At 35.9% G+C, this 19,834-nt stretch overlaps 1 protein-coding gene across 1 annotated transcript in view; it reads left to right on the top strand.

Annotated features, from left to right (window-relative positions):
• The window catches only part of LOC120624256, a 524,392-nt gene extending 512,172 nt beyond the window's left edge, over nt 1-12,220 (top strand). The window contains exons 7-13 of the mRNA XM_039890704.1: nt 1,093-1,258; nt 1,838-1,986; nt 3,163-3,292; nt 4,035-6,249; nt 6,328-6,478; nt 7,026-7,161; nt 10,141-12,220. Of these exons, the coding sequence (XP_039746638.1) occupies nt 1,093-1,258; nt 1,838-1,986; nt 3,163-3,292; nt 4,035-6,249; nt 6,328-6,478; nt 7,026-7,161; nt 10,141-10,343 (3,150 nt within the window). The 3' untranslated portion in view covers nt 10,344-12,220. The remainder of the gene's footprint in view (nt 1-1,092; nt 1,259-1,837; nt 1,987-3,162; nt 3,293-4,034; nt 6,250-6,327; nt 6,479-7,025; nt 7,162-10,140) is intronic.
• Nucleotides 12,221-19,834: the final 7,614 nt, after the last annotated feature.

The following is a 19,834-nucleotide window of genomic DNA, read 5'->3' as shown; positions in this document are numbered from 1 at the left end:
CTGGGGGTATGGCTCAAAGGGAGTGATGGAAATGACAAGTACAATCTTCCTTACGTTTACAGTTTAAGCCGAAGTAGGTTATTGAGATACGAGTACAATTTATTAATTACAGCCTAAATTAATATATCTTTAAAGAGAGCGTTTGTTTGTATTTCTCAGCTTGAACTCACTGAAACCTTACTACTATTATTCATTTCTGGAATTTCTGGATGGAAATAGTATGAGCTGGAAGTATGTCATATTCTATTTTATATATAGGTCTAGCGTCAATTCTAAAATGGCCGAATGGAACGAATATTAAATTAGGTCTAAGTAATATCACAGGATTGCTGTCTAGCACTATAGATTGACAAATTAATCTTTCTAGTCCAAACAATCGGATGCATTGCTTATTTAAATTGAATGCTATTTACAGGATACATATTTCAGTACTTTCTCTCTTAATTTACCGGTTACTATACGTTGTTATCGATAAAAGCTGAAACTGAAGTACGCTTAATTATCTAAAAGTGGGTCCTTTTCCTTCACTGACTCAAGTTTAGCAACGGGCAACGTCTAGTTTTATTATATATACTTACAAAGTTTTTCTTTCCTCATATTATTATATTTTGGTCTATATTACGGGTTCTTTCATATAACCCTTGTTGCATGATGCAAATATTATATTTATGCAAATTTATTCAAAATTCAAAATAATTTTCAAAATATATTCAAAATTTTCCACATGATAGATACATCGCATTGCTCAAATGTGGGCTTTTTATAATAGTTTTACCTCTTAATGGAGGGTTGTAATTACTTCAAAATACGTGTTATAAATAAAACACAGTTACACAGCTAAGTGAAAAAGGAAACCCAGTAACTACCAGTAATTTTTGTCCCGACCCAGAAATCGATTCCAGGACCTCGTGTCTGTAGTTGAACTTGCTAACCACTAAACCAACGAGTCAGATCAAATTGCCAATACTTCAATCCAGAAATTTTTCGAATCCTTAGTTGTAAGTCCCTCCCAATGTTGTAAGGAGAGGATCCGTACATTTCAGACTCCGAAGGAAAAGTCATAGTCTAAAACCTACCTTCTGTGATTTACAGAGTGTGCGAGAAGAATTGGGATGTGCACGTGCCAGAATACGCGAACTGGAAGCTCAGAACAGAGCGTTGAGTTCATTGCTCGTGAGGCAGCTACGGCCGCAGCCAAGACCTTCACCCGCCACGCCACATACGCCGATCACTCCCCATACGCCGCGGGATCTGCAAGGTAACTTAAACAGGACGAGCTACCTGTACTGTCAATAATAGCTTATTCACCCAATATTGATAAATAATATTTTTATCATTCGAAAAAAAAAACAGTATCACCGTCTAGTGGGTGGGGCAGAGTTCGAACCCCGGCAAGTCCGTCTTACTTTTTTTTTTATTCCACTACAACTTAGCTTAACTATGATTATGATACGATGCAGACTAAGATCGTAGTAAGCTAACCTGTTAGGGAGTATGGTAGTCATACTCCAAATCGGTTACGCGACTTCGCACCGGAGCACTAAATCGCTTAGCGGCACGTCTTTTTAGGTAGAGTGGTATCTAGCCACCGCCAAGGCCTCCTGCCCGACCAAACCAGAGAACATTCCGAAATTATAAATTCCCAAATTTCCCCTGACGGGAATCGAACCCGGGACCTCCTATTTAACTTCACAACGCTCACCGTTGAGGGAGGTCGACAAACTCGTTGGTGTGAAAAGCCGGCCTTATTGCTGCAAGGAATCTTGTACACTAAATCACACAAGGAATCTTGCTAACTAAAGTAATGGTAATTCAAAAAACGTGTATAAAATTTCAGTGCACCTAGTAGACGTAGGTTCCTGTGGTTCCCTGGTGTCCTTTCGAGACTCGCCCCCGCCGGCTCACCCCGCCCCGCAACCGCACCCTCTGAATCAAGACGACAAACGCCGGCATCAGATCCTGGCTGACATCTGGACTGAATTAAAGGTAACCTGTTTTAAATATTTCATTACAGTTTAACCTGCTGTTATTTGAGTTGGCATGATGCAGTCAAAGTTTTTTTTTCTCTTAATGCACAGCCATAAATAGGCTTACAAAAGTCGGACTTAGATAGAATAGAATAGAATGGAATAGAGACACCTGACATTGGCTAATCTGTGTGAAGCCAGAAAAAATAAAGTCATCATTATCAAATTTCAGAAATAAATAAGAATCTGTTTAGTTTTAATTCATTTTGAAACAAATGTACAGCATGCATAAGTATATGTTACAGTCCGCTTTATGCTAAAGCATTCTACCAGCGAAAGGGCAGACTAATCTGTCAGGGGTATGGCAGTTATATTATAGACCCCTTATATGTTTCTATGCTATATTGTACCGGAACGATGATTCCCTAGGTGGCTTCTTTGTCTGTAGAATGAATGGTAACTATTTTAGTAACTAATCATAAAAACAATCGATGTAGCCGCGTCGTTTACTAAAGTTAAACTTCGTAAGTTGATATTTTTTTTTCAGATATATCTTTTGTTATTAATAAACGTGGCGTGTTTGTCTAGTTTTAAAGCAGCATTTTTTCTGTTGTATTTTGATATGGAAAAAATATATCGCTTGGTCTTGTCTATCTAGGTTGAAAGCACTCCATTTATTTATTTCAAATGTAAATAAATAAATATACCACAACAATACACATATCGCCTCCTAGCACCAAAGTATGCGTAGTGTTATGGGTACTAAGACGACCGATGAATATTTTTATGAATAATATGCACAAACACTTACGAGTATAATATAAACACATATGTTCATCACACAAACATTTTCCAGTTGTGGGAATCGAACTCACGCTGCCCATTGCGTCAATCAATGTGGCACGCTTTTTAAAGTGATTTGAATTTAATACCTATATTAAGAACGAAATTTAAAGAACCATACGTATATTAAAATGTTATTGAATGTTTTGTTTTTATTATTTTTTTAATTCTTAATGTTATATAGATTATTTTTATGTTTTGATTTAATTTAATTTGTTTTAATTATTACTCGTTCATACATTCTTTTAATAGCCCCGGGGAGACGAATTGGGCAACTGTAATGTCTTCACGGGGTGCGTTGCTAAATAAATGAATGAATATCTAGAACTACATTGTATGGATGGTCTTTCAGGGTCTGGAAGTTACACCAGCCAACCTGGCGCGCGCACTCTCTGCAGTAGACCCGACCTTGTGGGCACCCCCAGCACGCCCGGCTACCCTTAGCCTCAGCGTGCCCCAACCCTGCCCTGATCAGGCTCCTGGTAAGTTTTACTACCTAAAAAGCTTGAAACAAGCTAGTTCGTCTAAAAGCGTGCTACTGCTAATCGTGCTAGTTTACATCAAAGACGACTTGTAATAGTATTTACTGTTATTAATGTATTTATGATATGTTAAAGTATCTATTAGTTTATTATTTTATTTTTTAATATTTATTATTTTATTTGTGTAATCTAGTTCAAGTATTAGTATGTAGTTATTAGTATGTATTTTTTTTATTATGCACAACCTGCAGTCTGTTATCCTTTTGTTTTCCTAAGGTTGCCTGGCAGAGATGGCTACTAAGCGATAAGGCCGCCTTTTGTATGCTGCTTCTGTCTATGTTTTTTTTTTAAATCTTCTTTGTATTTTTATGTGTGCAAATAAAGATTATAAATAAATAAAATAAATGAACAAGTAACCTGTCAAACATGACCGAAAGCGGCAATAGCCTTGATTAGGACTTTGGCTACAATAACAGGAAACCGAGTTCGAATCCCAGCATACGTGCGTCTTAAGTAATTAAAATATTACTTGCTTTAACGGTGAAGAAAATCATCGTGAGGAAACCTGCATGCCTGAGAGTTCTCCGTAATGTTCTCACAGGCGTGATGAAACTGGTAATTGGAATAGATTCTAAATATTCGTTTATATATATGGCGATGATGTTAATGAAATGACTCATGAAAAAAAAACAAATTCTCTATATTATATTTGTCTCACTATAAGATTATTCCTTCATTCCAGGTGCAACCAGAGAAAAGGTGACGGAAGAGGAAAACGGCGAAGCGGGGGCGGAATCTCCAGAAAGCGGGGCCAAAGACGAAGGCTACTCCACCATGTCCAGTGACGTCCAAGCTGACGCTTCTCGACAGAGCGACCATGCGGCAGACAGGGCTTTGCCTGATCTTAACGAGGCATCTGACGAAACAGACAACCAAACTATTGTGTCTATCAACCCTCGAGAATCACGTCGACACGCCCGACTGCTTGCTGAAGCCGATTACATATATTTTCCAATAGGTGTAGCGTTCGCGGGTGTTAGAGGCAGTTATCCCCCTTCGAGACCAGTTCTACCCTTTCAGCATGTTGTACGTAGTTTCTCAGACTCTCACCTATGTTTAAAACTCTTAGCAAGCACAACATGTCCAACTAGTTGTCTCGAAACCCCTTCCCCAAGCTCAGGAGTCTTACTTTTAGATCTTAAACCAGCCCCGGAAAGACCCCTTAGAAGACCAGCTATAGCATCAACTACAAGTTCCGAAAGAGTTTCTTGGGGTAGTACACTTGATGACCGTGGTGAAGGTTCACAGTACGATGCAGATTATGTTCAGCATTGGCTAGAATTAGATGATGCAAGATCTGCTTTGCAACAAAGGCATAGGGATCTGGCAGATTTAGAATACGATAGGGCTGAATTAGAAGACTGGAGTTTATCTTTATCATGCGAGGATCTACGAGATAGGCAATCTCCTTTTGCAGAAATAACTACTCCAGGACAGATATCCCTCTCAACATTACCTAGTATTAGAGAAGATGATGCACTAGAATTAGAAGAAGACGTAGGTGACTGTTTATGGAATGATTGTGGTTTTGCGACTGTAGAAATTGATGAATGTAGAATAGCAGATGAAGCAGATAATTCTGAAAAGAGATGGGAATACACTGGAATGCATTCTCCTGGTGGTTCGTGGTCCAGTGCATCCGATGTGCCCGAAAAGCATTCTAGTGCTGCTTTAAGTGAAGACGGTGATTGCACAAACGTGGGCTTAGATTTTACGCGCGATTTTTATCGACTCGTCAAATACGAAAGCACAAAAAGTTTAGCATCGAACTCATCTAAAGTTACATCTCAAGATCCTGCCAATCATTTGAGAATTAATGACGTCCAAACTGTGGCTATCCAAGATCGTGAACAAGCGCTTCAAAATGTACTACATTTTATTGCGGAACAGCAGAAATATTGTCGTGATAGAGAGGAATCAGATTCAATGTCGTCTCGCCCTGCGTCTGAAATTCGAGAATTGCCTCCCCCTTACGCTGCAGCTGATTTCGATGACGAATCAGTCGATCCGCGCAGCGAGGTATCGGAGGATAGGCAAAGACCAGATTCCTTTGGTAGTTTTTCTGAAAATGACTCATGTGATGTTACTCCTCTTGACAGACCACGAGTCCCATATTGTGATATTGTATCCGAGCCAAGATCGACTCCTAGATTTATTGAAAGAGAAGATCCCTACGCAGAGTCTGAAGATTACTACGATTTATCGAGAGTTGAAAATGTGGAAAATGAAATAAATGACCATCATCTCATAAAAGTTCAACGAAAGAATGAGATCAATAAAAACATTGATATCAGCAACTCAACAGAATTAGACCAAACAAGTTCTATGAAAGATGATAAATCTATTGATATTGAATCTAGTCACAATTCCGCTTTAAAGGAGAATACTGTGAATATCATGTTAAACATGCAAACTCCGGCTGAAAGGGAAATAGAGACTACTTTAGTTAAATCTGCAAGTTTTCAATTATCCGCAGAAAGTGAGATGTCTCTCGTAGATGAAGTGTTAAGTGCTTGTAGAAGACCTGCAGGTGCATTAGGTACTGTTCCAGAGGAGGAGGAGAGTTCATCTCCAGAAACGAGCTCGCCTCAAATGACTGAATCAAATACAACAAGCACGTCTACAGCTGAAACTGTGATAATAAGTAATAAGAATGACGGAGCTCATAGAGATGTAAGACGTAGAACTGAAAAGAGTCGCATACCCACTTTAATGGGAGGTAAAAGGCCGCCGTCATCGCCGCATAGGACGAGGTCTAAAATTCCAGTTTCAGAAAAAAGTCGGGCTGGATCAACGCCAGTAGCTACAAATGCCGAAGCAATAATCGTTAAACAAGAAAACACGTTAAGTTTTCACGAGGCAGCTACTTCGAAAGAGGTCATTGAGGAACTTAATAGGTAACACCTAACATGACCAATCAAAAAATTAAAAGTAATTCTTAATTATATATACTGACTGGTATGTTATTCTTGCAGAATGATTCGCCAAAGTGAAGGTGGAGCTGCAATAGCGGAAGCGAAGAATGAAGAGCGACAAGAAAAAACGTACACTCAAAAGGACAGCGCATTATGGGCGCCGACTGGATGGGTGCACGTTGAAAAAGATATCGACTTTAGTGATCCTAAGGTAAGTAAAGCAACGACTAATATTTTGGTAGCAACAATTGGTTAGGTCTTTTTGACGAAACAGAATTCACCTTAATTGTTTTATGTGAATGTATAATTCTGAAACAGTGTTGTTCTGGTTGTTTGGAGTAAATATAAAAAAGTGAGATAGTATCCTAAAGTGCTGGAATTCTCTTATGATCCTAGCAGATATATTTTAAATGTGATTTGTTAAATCAGATAATTGTGATCTGGGTGGCTTGTGGCCACAATTATCCGATATATCTTGATAAAGAAAAGAACAAGTAATATTGCTTCGAATTATTTTGTTAGAAAAACACAACTTTAAGTCTGATATATCCATGGATATCAATAATAGCCTATAACAGTCAGTGGACTGTTGCTGGACTAAACGCCTCACCCAACGGGGAGGTTCCTATAATCGCCATGCTTTGCAGACAGGTTGATGATCGCAGTAGATGGTTGTAGTAGCACAGAGGACTGTGCTGCAAGGTCTCTGTATTCCCTTAGTTCAGTTCCCTTACTAAAATTGCATCTCTTCATTCCAGGCTCGTGCGAATCTCCTAGACGTGATGCTAGCATCCAGCGACTCGTCCCCTTCATCGTGCGGGTCATCCCCTGCAGAGCCGCCACCTCCCTATTCCCGCCTTCACAGACTACATCGTTCTAGGAGACAGAAGACCGGTAAATACTGGATTTAGCCTAACCTTCATGTACATGTATGAAAAAGTAAGACAAGAAGCTAACTCTAACTAAATTGGATTGGATATGTTTTCCTGTTCCTTCCAAATGTCACGCACATATCACGTGCTTTTTTTGCGTTAAAAAAAACAATTGCCCTTGTCGTACGTGCTATCTTTTTTGATAGCCAGTTTCTTGTCTATCTTTTCCATGTGCCTTCATGTTTAGTGTGATGGCCATAGCTGGATTAGCTAAGCTGTGTTTACAGTGGCGTAACTTTACATTCGAGTGAATATTGTTCTTTCTCTTGTCCTCGAACTTTGAGTGTTTTTTACAAAACCATCCATACGAGTAATGAATTCATCCTTTTATTTGGACGACAAATCTTCGTAATTCAACACCTCAACAGATTATTTCAAAAATTTGCCACAAGTTCTTTGATTAAAACTAAGAGATCTTATAGTTTCTCAAGAATGGAAATTTGTAATGTTACGCCATTAAATAGAATGAAGTAATCTGACGGTAGTTGGTTCAAAGCGGACTCTTCTTAAGTATTGATTTAACCTAAAATTTTATTAATATCACATTCTTCATAATATTTTCTCTGGTTTTTTGGGCTTACGTTTATAGCATACCTAAGTTGGATATTCAACTACCGCCAATTCTTCTATGTGGACTGTGAATAATTAGGATGAGTTTGACGATAATACCTTGTTTTATTTTAACCAATTGATAATGTTCTAGCTTCTACCTATTTGGTTAATATAAGAACATCGTTATCGCAAGCTATTACGATGATCGAAAATATAATAACCGTCTGGAGTACCCGATCTATTTAGCCACTAGCTGGTCTACCCCGACTTTTAAGATGTTAGTTAAGTCTTAACTGCAATCTATATGTAAACCTTTTGTGAGATACCGCCAGTAGTGTAAACTTTGGAAATTAGACGAATACTTATTTAGTGAAATGCCTTGAGTGAGTCTATCACAGTTAAACATTGTTTTATCATAAGACGATCTTAAATTCTTCCACTACTGGCACCGTCTCCACAAAAGTTAGCCCCCTAAGTGTTGTATCCTCATTTGTCCACTATCTTTTTTCATATGCATTGTCAATACCTTTTGGTAGGAAAACGGGATTTCTAGTATCTACGGGAGCTATTTCTTAATATGAGTATTTCACTTGCTATTTGTCTTACGAACTTGTTTATCTCTACGGTCTAAATAAATTCTAATGGTATCTACTTCCCAAATTAAATCCTTTATCCATATCCTATCCTTTTACCTAAGAACTCTCTTTCATCGTTGATGCATGAGAATTCGTTGTTTAATAATTTTGATCTATTAATTCACATGATTGTGCACAGTATTTGAAACTACAATTTTTTACAAAATTTCAAACTTTGTAACTTTAAAAAATAACTTTTCCTAATATCTCGTAGATTTTACTGATATCATGGTACTTGCTCATCTGTTTATCATTGTTATTAAAGTTAGACATTAAAAATGTAAATACGTCCAAATATTAATAGTTTCATAGTATATTGTTCCAAAATATATCAGTAGTTCAACCTGTATCGTATCAGAAATCTACTTAAATTTATTATTCTCTAGTAAATGCAGCAATATGAAAATTTACGACTCTGCTAAATTATTTTCTACTACTTATTTATTATTTTTTATTTATAATAGTCATTTAGTTTCAATATTCTTCTTTTTTAAATCTCTATATCTTTCATCTTTAGTCTTATATATATAGACATATTTTGTCAGATTTTATTAGGAAAAAAATTGAACGGGTTCCTTTATTCTCTTTTTATAGTATAGGATCCACCATTTCCTTAATGAATGCAACTAGCATCCCCTCTATCATAGCTTTGTTTGGTGGTAGACCTACTTAGAAGGTTATTGTTATTAATTATGCTTGCCTAGTACTTTTATGATGTCTTTGTTTTACTTTTTGTGTTATATAAATATTATGAACATGTATTCATGAATAATATTATTTTCATAATTAATTTACAAGAAAATAATTTAATTAGACGTTTCATAATATTTATATATTATTTTTGTGCAATGTCAAATTGTTGTTGTGTCACAAGCCACGTCACTGTTTCCGCTCTCACTCTCACGCACCATCTCACTCTCGCCTCATTTCGAGTAGATGTCATCTCAAACGCACCGCTCCGAAAAAATGGATACCATAAAATGAATAAATGTAATTTCTCAGTTCTCAAACACTAGATCTCGATGTCTTTGGCCATGTTTCAAAACAATTAATTACCGTATATAGGCACTCTCGAACACTACGTCTATTTGAGTTTAATTTTTTATCTAACCTAAGTAGATACTGGATCTTATTTACATCTTTAGATTAATTATCCCTATCCCAACTTATGTAATAATGATAATAAAAGAATATTTTTTATCCTGAAAAATGTTTTGTTATTCCCAAAGGAGCAAGCATAACAAATACATGAGTTGGTTGGTTTGTCTTTTTTTACACATAAATTTTCGAATTTATAATTTGGGTACAAAGTACACGAACAGCATATGCAGGCAAAACCTTTAGCTGATATAATTAACCGTTATACAGATTTGAGGGTTCCAAACGCGCCCTGGTTTAAGAAGAAGCCCACAACAAACTTAGCCGGTTGATTTTTATTGTTATCAGCATCTCACATTGTCACTTAAAACTATTAAGGACTTATTAAAGACTTCAATAACAGATGTCACTGTTGAGAGTGCTTTTATATACGGGGTGCCATAATTTTCAAATCCTCGGAAATGACGCACACAACGCAGCGTCGCGGAAGCACGGTCAAAGTATTGTGTGACTATGGTATGCCGTTCAACGGAGCGGTGCGGGGCGCGCGAGTGCGAGCGAGCGGCGGCTCGGCTCACGGCTCAGGCGCGCGGTCGGTCCAGCGGGCGCGGGTGCTCCAGGCGGTCGGTCGTAGCCGCTAACGTGTGTTGGTGCAGCGGCGGCGCTGCGCATGCGCGGGCTGGGCGCGCTCCGCCAGCCTCGCCACCGCCGCCCCTCCATCCTGGGCCGCGATGGCTTCTTCGTGCGCTACGCGGAGCCGGAGCGCGCCGCCGTCGCAACCTTCGACTTCCTCGATGACCTCTCCGCCGGATCCTCCCCTGACCAAGCGTCCAGGCACTGTTCCGATCGATCCTCCTAGGCGCGGCTGCTACGCGACGCGACTGACGTGCGATACAACGCTACAAACGCGTGGTGCAACGCAACATGCGCGGTAACCGACAGACGCGGTAGAAAAAATATTATTAAAAATTTTCCCGCAAGGGCTCTTTTAATAAGAACGTAAAACAAATGGGTACCTCTTTTGAGTAAAACGCTCTATGCGAAGTGCAAACATGTTTTTTGTCTTGTTTTGGTATGTGTTTTAAATAGAAAGAGAAGGATAAAAGACATTTTCGCCCTTGACGGTATACAGGGCATTTTGAATTGATTTGTAAAAGAATATTTAATTTTGAGGTACTTGAATGGATGGCTGCTTAATAAATCACATAGTGAAAGGATTTATCGATAAAGAAAATATTTTTCTACGTCGCTCGCTTGTGATATCCGGTCATTCGACTCTGCTTTATTGACGTGACGTGAGCCAAAAGTAACTAGTAGCGCGGCAGTCGCGCAAGGCTGCAGCTTGTTAGTGTCCGCCCTTTCGATTATTCGATTCGATTAGATCGTAGGTGTAGTCGTAAATCGATTTGTATTAGTTACGAGCACCTAGTATTAATGTTCTTCTTAGATTGTGTAGAAGGGAGAAGTACAGAGATATTGAGGCGTGGATGTGGTTTTATGTGTTGGCGCTCGGGTTGATTTGTTTGTTGAATTTTGGAGAGAAATGCGCAGTAACTCAATGTCGATACATAAATAGAGTTGCCAACTTTGAGGGACAAAATTTAAAGTACTTATTAATGAAATTATTTTTTATATGTATTTAAACTGAAATATAAAATCTATTTTAGATTTTTGAATTCTAATGAAATTTGTAAGAGCATAAGTACATTCTGAATAAGCTCTGGTCTCGCCTCTTGAATAGTTTCAGCTGCATCGAACCACCAGTTGCTTAGACAAACAATAGCTGTCAAACTCAAAATCGTAATCGAATAAAATAAAGAATTATACAAATTATCCGAAACAAGAATGTAACATAATAAACTTATTATTTTTTCTTTAAAGTTGGCACCCCTTAATAAATGCATACTGCTTTAAATATTGGTAGGGCGTTATTACGGCCACCATTCATTGCGCTTGATAAGCGAAACGGCGAAAACAGCTCAAACCCGATGATAAACGTTTGATTACTTCCTGCGGTGTATAGCTTACGCTTCGAGCCATTAACTACGAATTAGGTAAGAAGACGATATATAGTCAGTCACAGATATAGCTATAACATATAGCAAACCGTGGTATTGCTATATATTTACAGAAGAAAAGAAAGGTCAATCTCCTGCATCAAAAACGGATATAATTATGAATAAAAAATCTATCACACTTCTGATGATTGAAATTAGAAATCGTTTATTAGTATATATATAATATATTGTGATATGCCTTGCTATAATTTATATCTAATATGCGCGAAGTAGCTATGTCTGTGAAGGGCTTGAATAATGACTAAGTAAATGAAAGCTGCGGCCTCGAAGTAATGTGATATTTTTGTATATACTGTAAGTCCCACTTATTTTCGTAAACATTTAAATGGATTCCTTTCTAACCGTACGGAGCGTTAATGTTGGATTAAAGAGTGTTTCCGCACTATGTGATCCGATTAGATCATACATCCACTCGTGGTTAAGACTTTACAAAGAGTGATATAATGATGGCAGTTCTGTTGTATAGAAATTAATAAAATAAACTTGATTGTCAGGTCATAAATTTTTTTTTTATCCTTTTCCAAAAAAAGAACATGATGTAAGGGAAGGCACTATCTGCTTTTATACCTGCCAATATAGTTTAGTTAAGAGATTTGTGCTCAACAGACTTGTCACCAATGTGCAACATACGCTGAGAGAATAAGATACTTCAAAATAACTGATTGAAAACATTATTAATATCAGATTATGTATTTCAAATGAAAAAAAAGCATCCCAAATTATAACTTCTTTATTTCATCGATAGATTTTATTCAATTTTGTGGTAATAAATTTCCATCAAGTATTTAAAATCTTTAAGCATGCTTAAACAAAAACAGTCTGTCAATAATAAACATTACAAAAAAAAGTGCTAAAATTTAAAAGTACCTGGTCTTTGAAAGTAGCTGGTCTTTGAAATTTTGAAAACACAAGTGATAAATTTACAATTTTGACAAATTTTAAGGTACCGCATGTCATCCCTTTCTCATTGTTTACGTTGAAAGCGATAAGCACTATGCTGCATTTGGGGTGTGTATACCATTACGTTATTGGTCATCAGATGTTGGATCAGATAATGCGGGGACGCTGTGAGGGTAAAGTTGTATTTAGTGACCCGGTCGTGCTGATGGTTTATAGTTAAGACCTATATATAATTATAATATGAGAAGCAATGTTTGACGCCCGACCGCGGCCTTTAACGGTTAATAATAATAATTATTAGGTACTTATGTAAATATTGATAATTTACTTATGGAACTAGTGTAGCAATAACTTAATTATAAAGAATAGTCACTCTATAACAATCGATTAACCTTTTAAAAAAATCCATACAATCGAAGGGTACTAAAATATGTTACGCGTAAGTGTATATATTATTATATTATGTTATAATGTCATTGAATGCTATTTATTGTGTTGTATCATTTGCGGTATCAATTATTTGTGTATACTTAGGTACATATCATGAATCTGTATTATTTCATAATGTTACGGTGAATATGCACAAATATTGAGTGATCTACCCACAAAGTTATAGCAATATCAAAATCATTTCCTGCTAACAATCAATTCCGTGTAAGGATCGGGGTGCTTTCTTATAATACGTATGTTCATTGGCTCATTAGTACAAACTTTCAGCGCAGATATACGTGAATGGCAGTTATTATTATTACACAAATACAAAAAGAAACACAAAAGATAAAATTAAAAAAATAAAACACTAGTTTAGGTCTGCAAAGGTGATAAAAGGGACAAACGATGATAAAAAGCAATCTGGATCTCTCCCAGACAACCATTGGTGAAAGAAGTTATAATAAGGAAAGGGTTGGTGCGGAACTAAAAATGTATACCTAAATAAAAATATTTCAAACTAAACTACATGTTATAAATTCTAATACTACACATATAATTATTATATACAATACATATTGTTCATACATATAATAATAATAAACTACATACTACAACGTACTAACATACATAAAAAAAAAAGTTTTTCAAATGAATTATTTGTTTTGCCCGCACTACTTTCCCACCCTGAATTTATGTGACATTTAAATATCAACGACGCATGAATTGTGTTTCGTGCAGTGAAATTGGACACCAAATGAATAAATGAAGTACGAACTGTAACGGGGCTACAGGATTTAAGAAAACTTTTCTCAAACTAAACACTAAACTCCTTCCTCTACGAATCCCTTTTCGGCCCTAAGTGCTGAATCTAAACCTTTAGTTAATAAGTTACAATAACGAAATCATAGTGTCGTACTTACTGACCTACGTCCTTTTTGCTCCGGGTATATCACTCAATACTTGTACAAATTACTTTAAAATTTCGCTAACTTAATGTATTTTCATTGAATACGGTTATGAACCTTGTGAATTTAGTAGGTACTTGCGGCTTATATTATAACGATTTACGTGTAGTTATCTAATGGCGGAACCAAAGCAATTTTTTACACTAAAATACACAATTTGCCACCACTTGTTATGCTGCGACACAAACTTTACTTGACCAATACTTTTTTTTTTTTCACCCAGCTTTGTTTTAATGGTAAATATTGAAGACAATAAGAAAGATTTATACCTATATTATTAATGAATATAAACGAATAACGACTCGAATGGATATCTTAAATATGAACTTATTAGTATTTATATATAAATAGTACGTTGTATGTAATAATTGGAAATATATTTGTGCATCCCTAGTTAGGTTCGGATACACGCTACGTATATTTTCTCTTTTTTTTTTTTTAATTTTTGACATGCCAAAGCTCTGTTATCAATGTATAATTAATTGTAGACACTTGTACAAGTAAACTATTGTAACATTGATATAAAAATACATAGTTATATTTATCCACTATATATACTCTCTTTTTATAGCGACATCACTGCGTGTATTCGAAATCATTATAAGATTTTAACATCTTGATTCGGTGGAGTAAGACTTGAAGAGTTTTGAGCTGCTAATCGCCGGTTGACCTGTCATCTCAAACAAAACTGTTATGTTTGACTCGTGCATAAAAGAGTATTTATTTCCCTTTTCCCCTTTATTCAGAGAATAAAAAAAAGCCGGATAGCTGTATTAAGCAAAGTAAATTTTTGTTCCTTAAATGAGTAGGTACTTTTTATTAAATATTATATTTATTTAGATTTATCCTGCTGTTTCAACCTCTTTAACACACCCTCCGTATACATGGTGTGATGACATAATACTTTACTTTCTCACAAGCAACACATCTAACGCAAAAAAAAACTTTCATAATGGACTAGCAGTTCCTGAGATACTTCAGCTTTTTAATTAAAATGAATCAAAAAGACAGGTACTTTTTTTTAAGTTTTTTAATTTACTAATTGAATTTGGCTTCGGACTCGAGCGAGCCTTATTGTCAACATGACAGATTTGTATGAGATGACAGACCGAAACTGACTAATAACTGTCAAATACTTAGGTTGGCCTCCGCTGAACGTACTATTAATATTTTCTTTTGTAATTATGAACTCTGGATTCCTTAACTATATAAATAGGTACGACTTTATTATGTTCATATTTTAATTAGTAATATAACTGTTCCTATAAAATATCTTTCATTCCTGATCAATAAGGTATTTTATTGAACATGGCTACTATAATTGGCATGTTATTTAGCATGAAAAAATATTGTACCTAAACTATATATGATATCAAACATTGTATTCATCATTACTAGTAGGATCCAGAATGTACTGTGATTTGTAACTACCGCAGAAACGAGTGCAATGGGGAAGGTTACTCTAACAATAATATAGCACAGAATGTAGCACAGATTGTTATGAGGGTAGAGACCAAATATGCGGTTAATTTATAGATGTCAAAACTTTAAAAGCGTAAGATAAAGAACGCAGTCCACCCAACCAATCACATAATTAAATTTTTAAAAAAATATCGATACGTTTGAACCTTAATTAAGTATGAAGCTTAATTTCGTAGCAATGTAAAATATAGTAATCAAACTAAAAAAAAATATAATTCGACTCAATAATTTGATTAGACCTAAAATGTCTGACAGCAGCTGTCAGACATAAAAGTAAAGTTTATAATACGGGCATTCATTTAGATAGAATTAACATTCTTCTACTTTAATATAGTTTATTAGGCCTTCGTAATATTAAATGCAGAACATTAGAATATTAGATACAAATTTGCAAAATGGCAAATTCAAAAATAAAAATACTGTATTTCCAAAAAAAGTTCTTAAAAATAAATATGATTAATTCTCGATTAGAAGGCGCGCCAGAAATTTAAAAAAAAACAATCGTCGTATATAAAGCGGGTATTTTGGATAAAATAAATTTGAAAACTTATTTTAAAAATTTGATTTATGTTACGCATCGTTACAGGCAACTAAAATAAATTTAATAGCGTAAGATGTTATGGTAATCGGATGTCTTTGATCGAAATAAGTATGCAAATAATTTTAAAGTAATCTTCCCCATTGGTTTAAAAGTAAAGGAAAAAGAAGTGTATTTAAATTTTCACGGTATCGGGTGCATTTGTTAGTACGTACTAACCATAAGACATAGGAATATTTGAGATAGGTAGGTACTTTGAACAGTACAAAGATATGTAGAGTAACAGTACCTATAATTTTAATTGTCTACTATTGCAGATGGGTTGAATAAACGATTCCGTTCCCAAATGAAAACTTTAGTTTGATTTTTTATTATCAGCGTACCCACTCAAACGGCTTGGATGAGCCCTACACACTCAAAACGTGTGCGGACAGCCCTGTACACTAAACAACGTGTAACCGAATTACGAAATACCTTTGAAGGTTGCATAAGTTTATTTCATAAGGAATCGCCCTGTATAAAATAGTAGATGAAAGAAGCAAATTTATTTCACACAAATAAAATCAAAACAAGTGTTTACTTGTGACAACCCTACTGAAGATATAAGACCGACACGCGCATAGTACCTACGCTACGCGAAACGTAACGTACGAAAGTAAACTGTAATCAGTTGATTTCAATTTTGCATGTGATGTTAGGACTGTATCTGATATCTTTTAGTAAAAACTATGGCAGTGGTTTACTCAAAAACTATTAGCGTTTCGGTTTCACATATAAGTTTTAGAGACAGTACATAGTGTACCTCTAAAGCCTGCGCAGTATTATTTCGGTTTTCATTTACACGTTATATATAAGCTAAGGCAGTATGGAAACTAGACCCGATTCTTAGAATAATTACCTTCACTAAACTTCAGTCACGCGAGCTACCGCTTGTCTCGACACGGTAACCCATGCTTAAATACTTCGATAATAGCTTTGGGACCTCGTAATTACGTGCATGAATGAATGAATGAATACACTTTTATTGTACACCAAAGAAACAAAAAGTAGTTACAAAGATATAAATACAAATCAAGAGAGTACAATTTGGTGGCCTTATCGCTACACAGCGATTTCTTCCAGGCAACCAATGGCGTAAAAGGAAAAAACATAGAAAAGAGGTAGGTGGTGCAATAAATAAAATATATAAATATAAATAAAATATATAAATATATATATATATATTATAGTCATATTTATATATATATATTATAGTTATATTTATATATTTATAAAATATATAAATATGTAAATATAACTATAATATATATATATAAATATATTACATATAACATCCCCAATGAGTATGAAATACATAAATAATTCAAATTACACACTTAAAATGATTCGCTTCAGCGTTGTTCGGCTGATAGAGACAAATAATGATCCTTTACTAGTTTCTTGAAGGTCCCAATCGATTGTGCCTCACGGATATCTAACGGCAAGGCGTTCCATATTTTAATAGCCTGAACCGTAAATGATCCGTTGAAGAAGGAGGATTTGTGTGTGCATCTGTGTGAGTGTGGTGTTTTTCCCAGACTGCTTTAATATATTTACAGCGGCCCGGTGTTTTGTGGTCTCCGTATATGTGGCAATTTTAAGGTCAATCAGTCGCAAACGGAGCAGAAGTCCCGATAGACGTCATTAAAGATGCGAAGAAGAGCAGCCGCAGTCTAGCTCCTGGCTCACTGCAATTGGCTCAGGCAGCACTTGCAATAAGCTGCTTGCTTTGTCTTAGAGCACCGTTACCGTTACGTTCTATCATCAAGTGATTCAACGTAACGGTATGTACCTACTTATGACTACGCTGCCATGTCAGCACGCCTCCATCTATTTTTTGTTCCACTATAGGGTAGCCCTTGACTGCAATCTCACCTGGTGGTAAGTTATGATGCAGTCTAAGTTGGTAGCGGGTCAAGCTGTTAGGGAGTATGGTAGTCATACCCGTAATCGGTTTATATGCGACATCGCACCGGAACACTAAATCGCTTAGCGGCACGTCATTGTCGGTAAGGTGGTAAGTAGCCAAAGCCAGACTAGACCAGACCAGAGAAAATTCTGAAATTCTAAATTCCCAAATTGCTTCTGCCAGGCAACCCGAGACTTTTTCACAGCGCTCACCGTTGCGCCAGGGAGGTCGCCATCTAATGGTGTCTTCATCATCACTTACCAACAAAAGCCCTTGTGTACTTTAATTTTTAAAATTTATTCATGTAAACAAATATTTTCTTTACAACAGGCGGGAGACAAAAATTATATCCCCAGACGTATCCACCTTCTGAAGCACGGGAAAAAGGAATAGGAGAAGTTTATCCCCGTTTATTATTACACATATATTATTTGGATATTATTTCCACTTGTGCACCAATGCTCTGAGAGTGGATATAACTGTGGGAGAAGATGAATTTTTATCCTTTCCCCGGGGAGAAAATTGTCTCCTGCCCATTTTAGCCGTGCAGGTTACTAACTGTAAGCCTACCAAAAATACTCAGAAGAAAAACAAGTAGTTACGTTGAAATAAATACATATTCTTTATGAATGCCATCATATCAACTTGTTACCGTCCCAAAATGTGTCCACGGGTCTCCCCCGAGAATAGGAAGGGGTTAAAGCCGTAGTCCACTTCGCTGACCCAGTGGATTGGTGGACTTCACACACCTTTGAGAACATTATGGAGAACTCTAAGGTTTGCAGATTCCTTCGCGATGATTTTCCTTCACCGTTGAAGCAAGTTATAGTTTAATTGCCTAAAACGCACGTAACTTAGAAAAGGAAAAGGTGCGTGCTGGGATTCAAATTCGGCCCCCAACAGTGATGTCGAAGTCCTACCCACTGGGCTATCACCGCTTTATGAATGATAGCTATTATTATTTTCAAAACGATATTTACACTAAAAAGTAACAAAAAGGTTTTTTACATACTAATACATCTACCTACCCATAAAATACAGTTATCTTATACACAATAGTGTAGAAGATTTCTCTCTCGCAATCGACGAGTCGTTTTCGCACATAAAACTCTGTACCGTTAAAGTAAATTAGACCGAATATTACTCGTTTTAGAGTCGAAAATCTTGAACTTCTGTTTTTTATTTTAGAAACGTTCTGCGAAAAGCCTCAAAATGTTGCCTTCCTCGCACACCCATTGGGCTCTTTATATATATCTACCTAATAATAAACATAGAGGATTTTTTACGGGTTTCAATTGAATAAAACTAGCAACATGAACTAAATATTTATTATTATTACAAACGAAATTGTGACTTAATTAAAATTAATTATCAATAATACCAATAAAAATACTAAGTAATTATTTCAACGAAAAGTTTATTGAAATGGTAATAAACATCTACAAATGACTGTCACTGTTATCTACATGGTATTGATGTACCTACTTATATAGTTATAACAACGTGTAACCGAATTACAAAATACAGTTGAAGTGTGCATAAGTATATTTCTTAAGGAATCCCAGAGGCAAAAATATTAAATGAAAAGAAGCATATTTATTTCTCCATACAAAATAATTCAAAACATTTTAAGTGTTAACCTATGACAACCCTATTGAAGATAAAGACCGACACGTGCATAGTACCTTTACAATAGATTAAATAAGTTACAGGAGTCACTTGATGTTAATTTAGCATGTGATGCTAGGGCCTGTATCTGTTTTTTTTAAGTAAAAACTAAAACTATCGTTTCTGTTTCACAGATAAGTCTCAGAGGTAGTAAATAATGTGCCTCTAAAGCCTTTGAAATAATATTTCGGTTTACACGTCGTTGTATGATTGATACCACTAAATAAGTTTACTGTAACAATAAAAAAAATCACAGAAATGAAATCTAAGTGACTAGAATTACCTACTAACAAAAGCACACCACTTATGACCATCGAACGAAAAAAGCAAACGTTCTTA

The sequence above is a fragment of the Pararge aegeria genome, chromosome 6, assembly GCF_905163445.1.
Source record: "Pararge aegeria chromosome 6, ilParAegt1.1, whole genome shotgun sequence".
NCBI lineage: Eukaryota > Metazoa > Arthropoda > Insecta > Lepidoptera > Nymphalidae > Pararge > Pararge aegeria.
The sequence above is the reverse complement of the archived record's forward strand: the minus strand, read 5'-3'. Positions and strand labels throughout refer to the sequence as shown.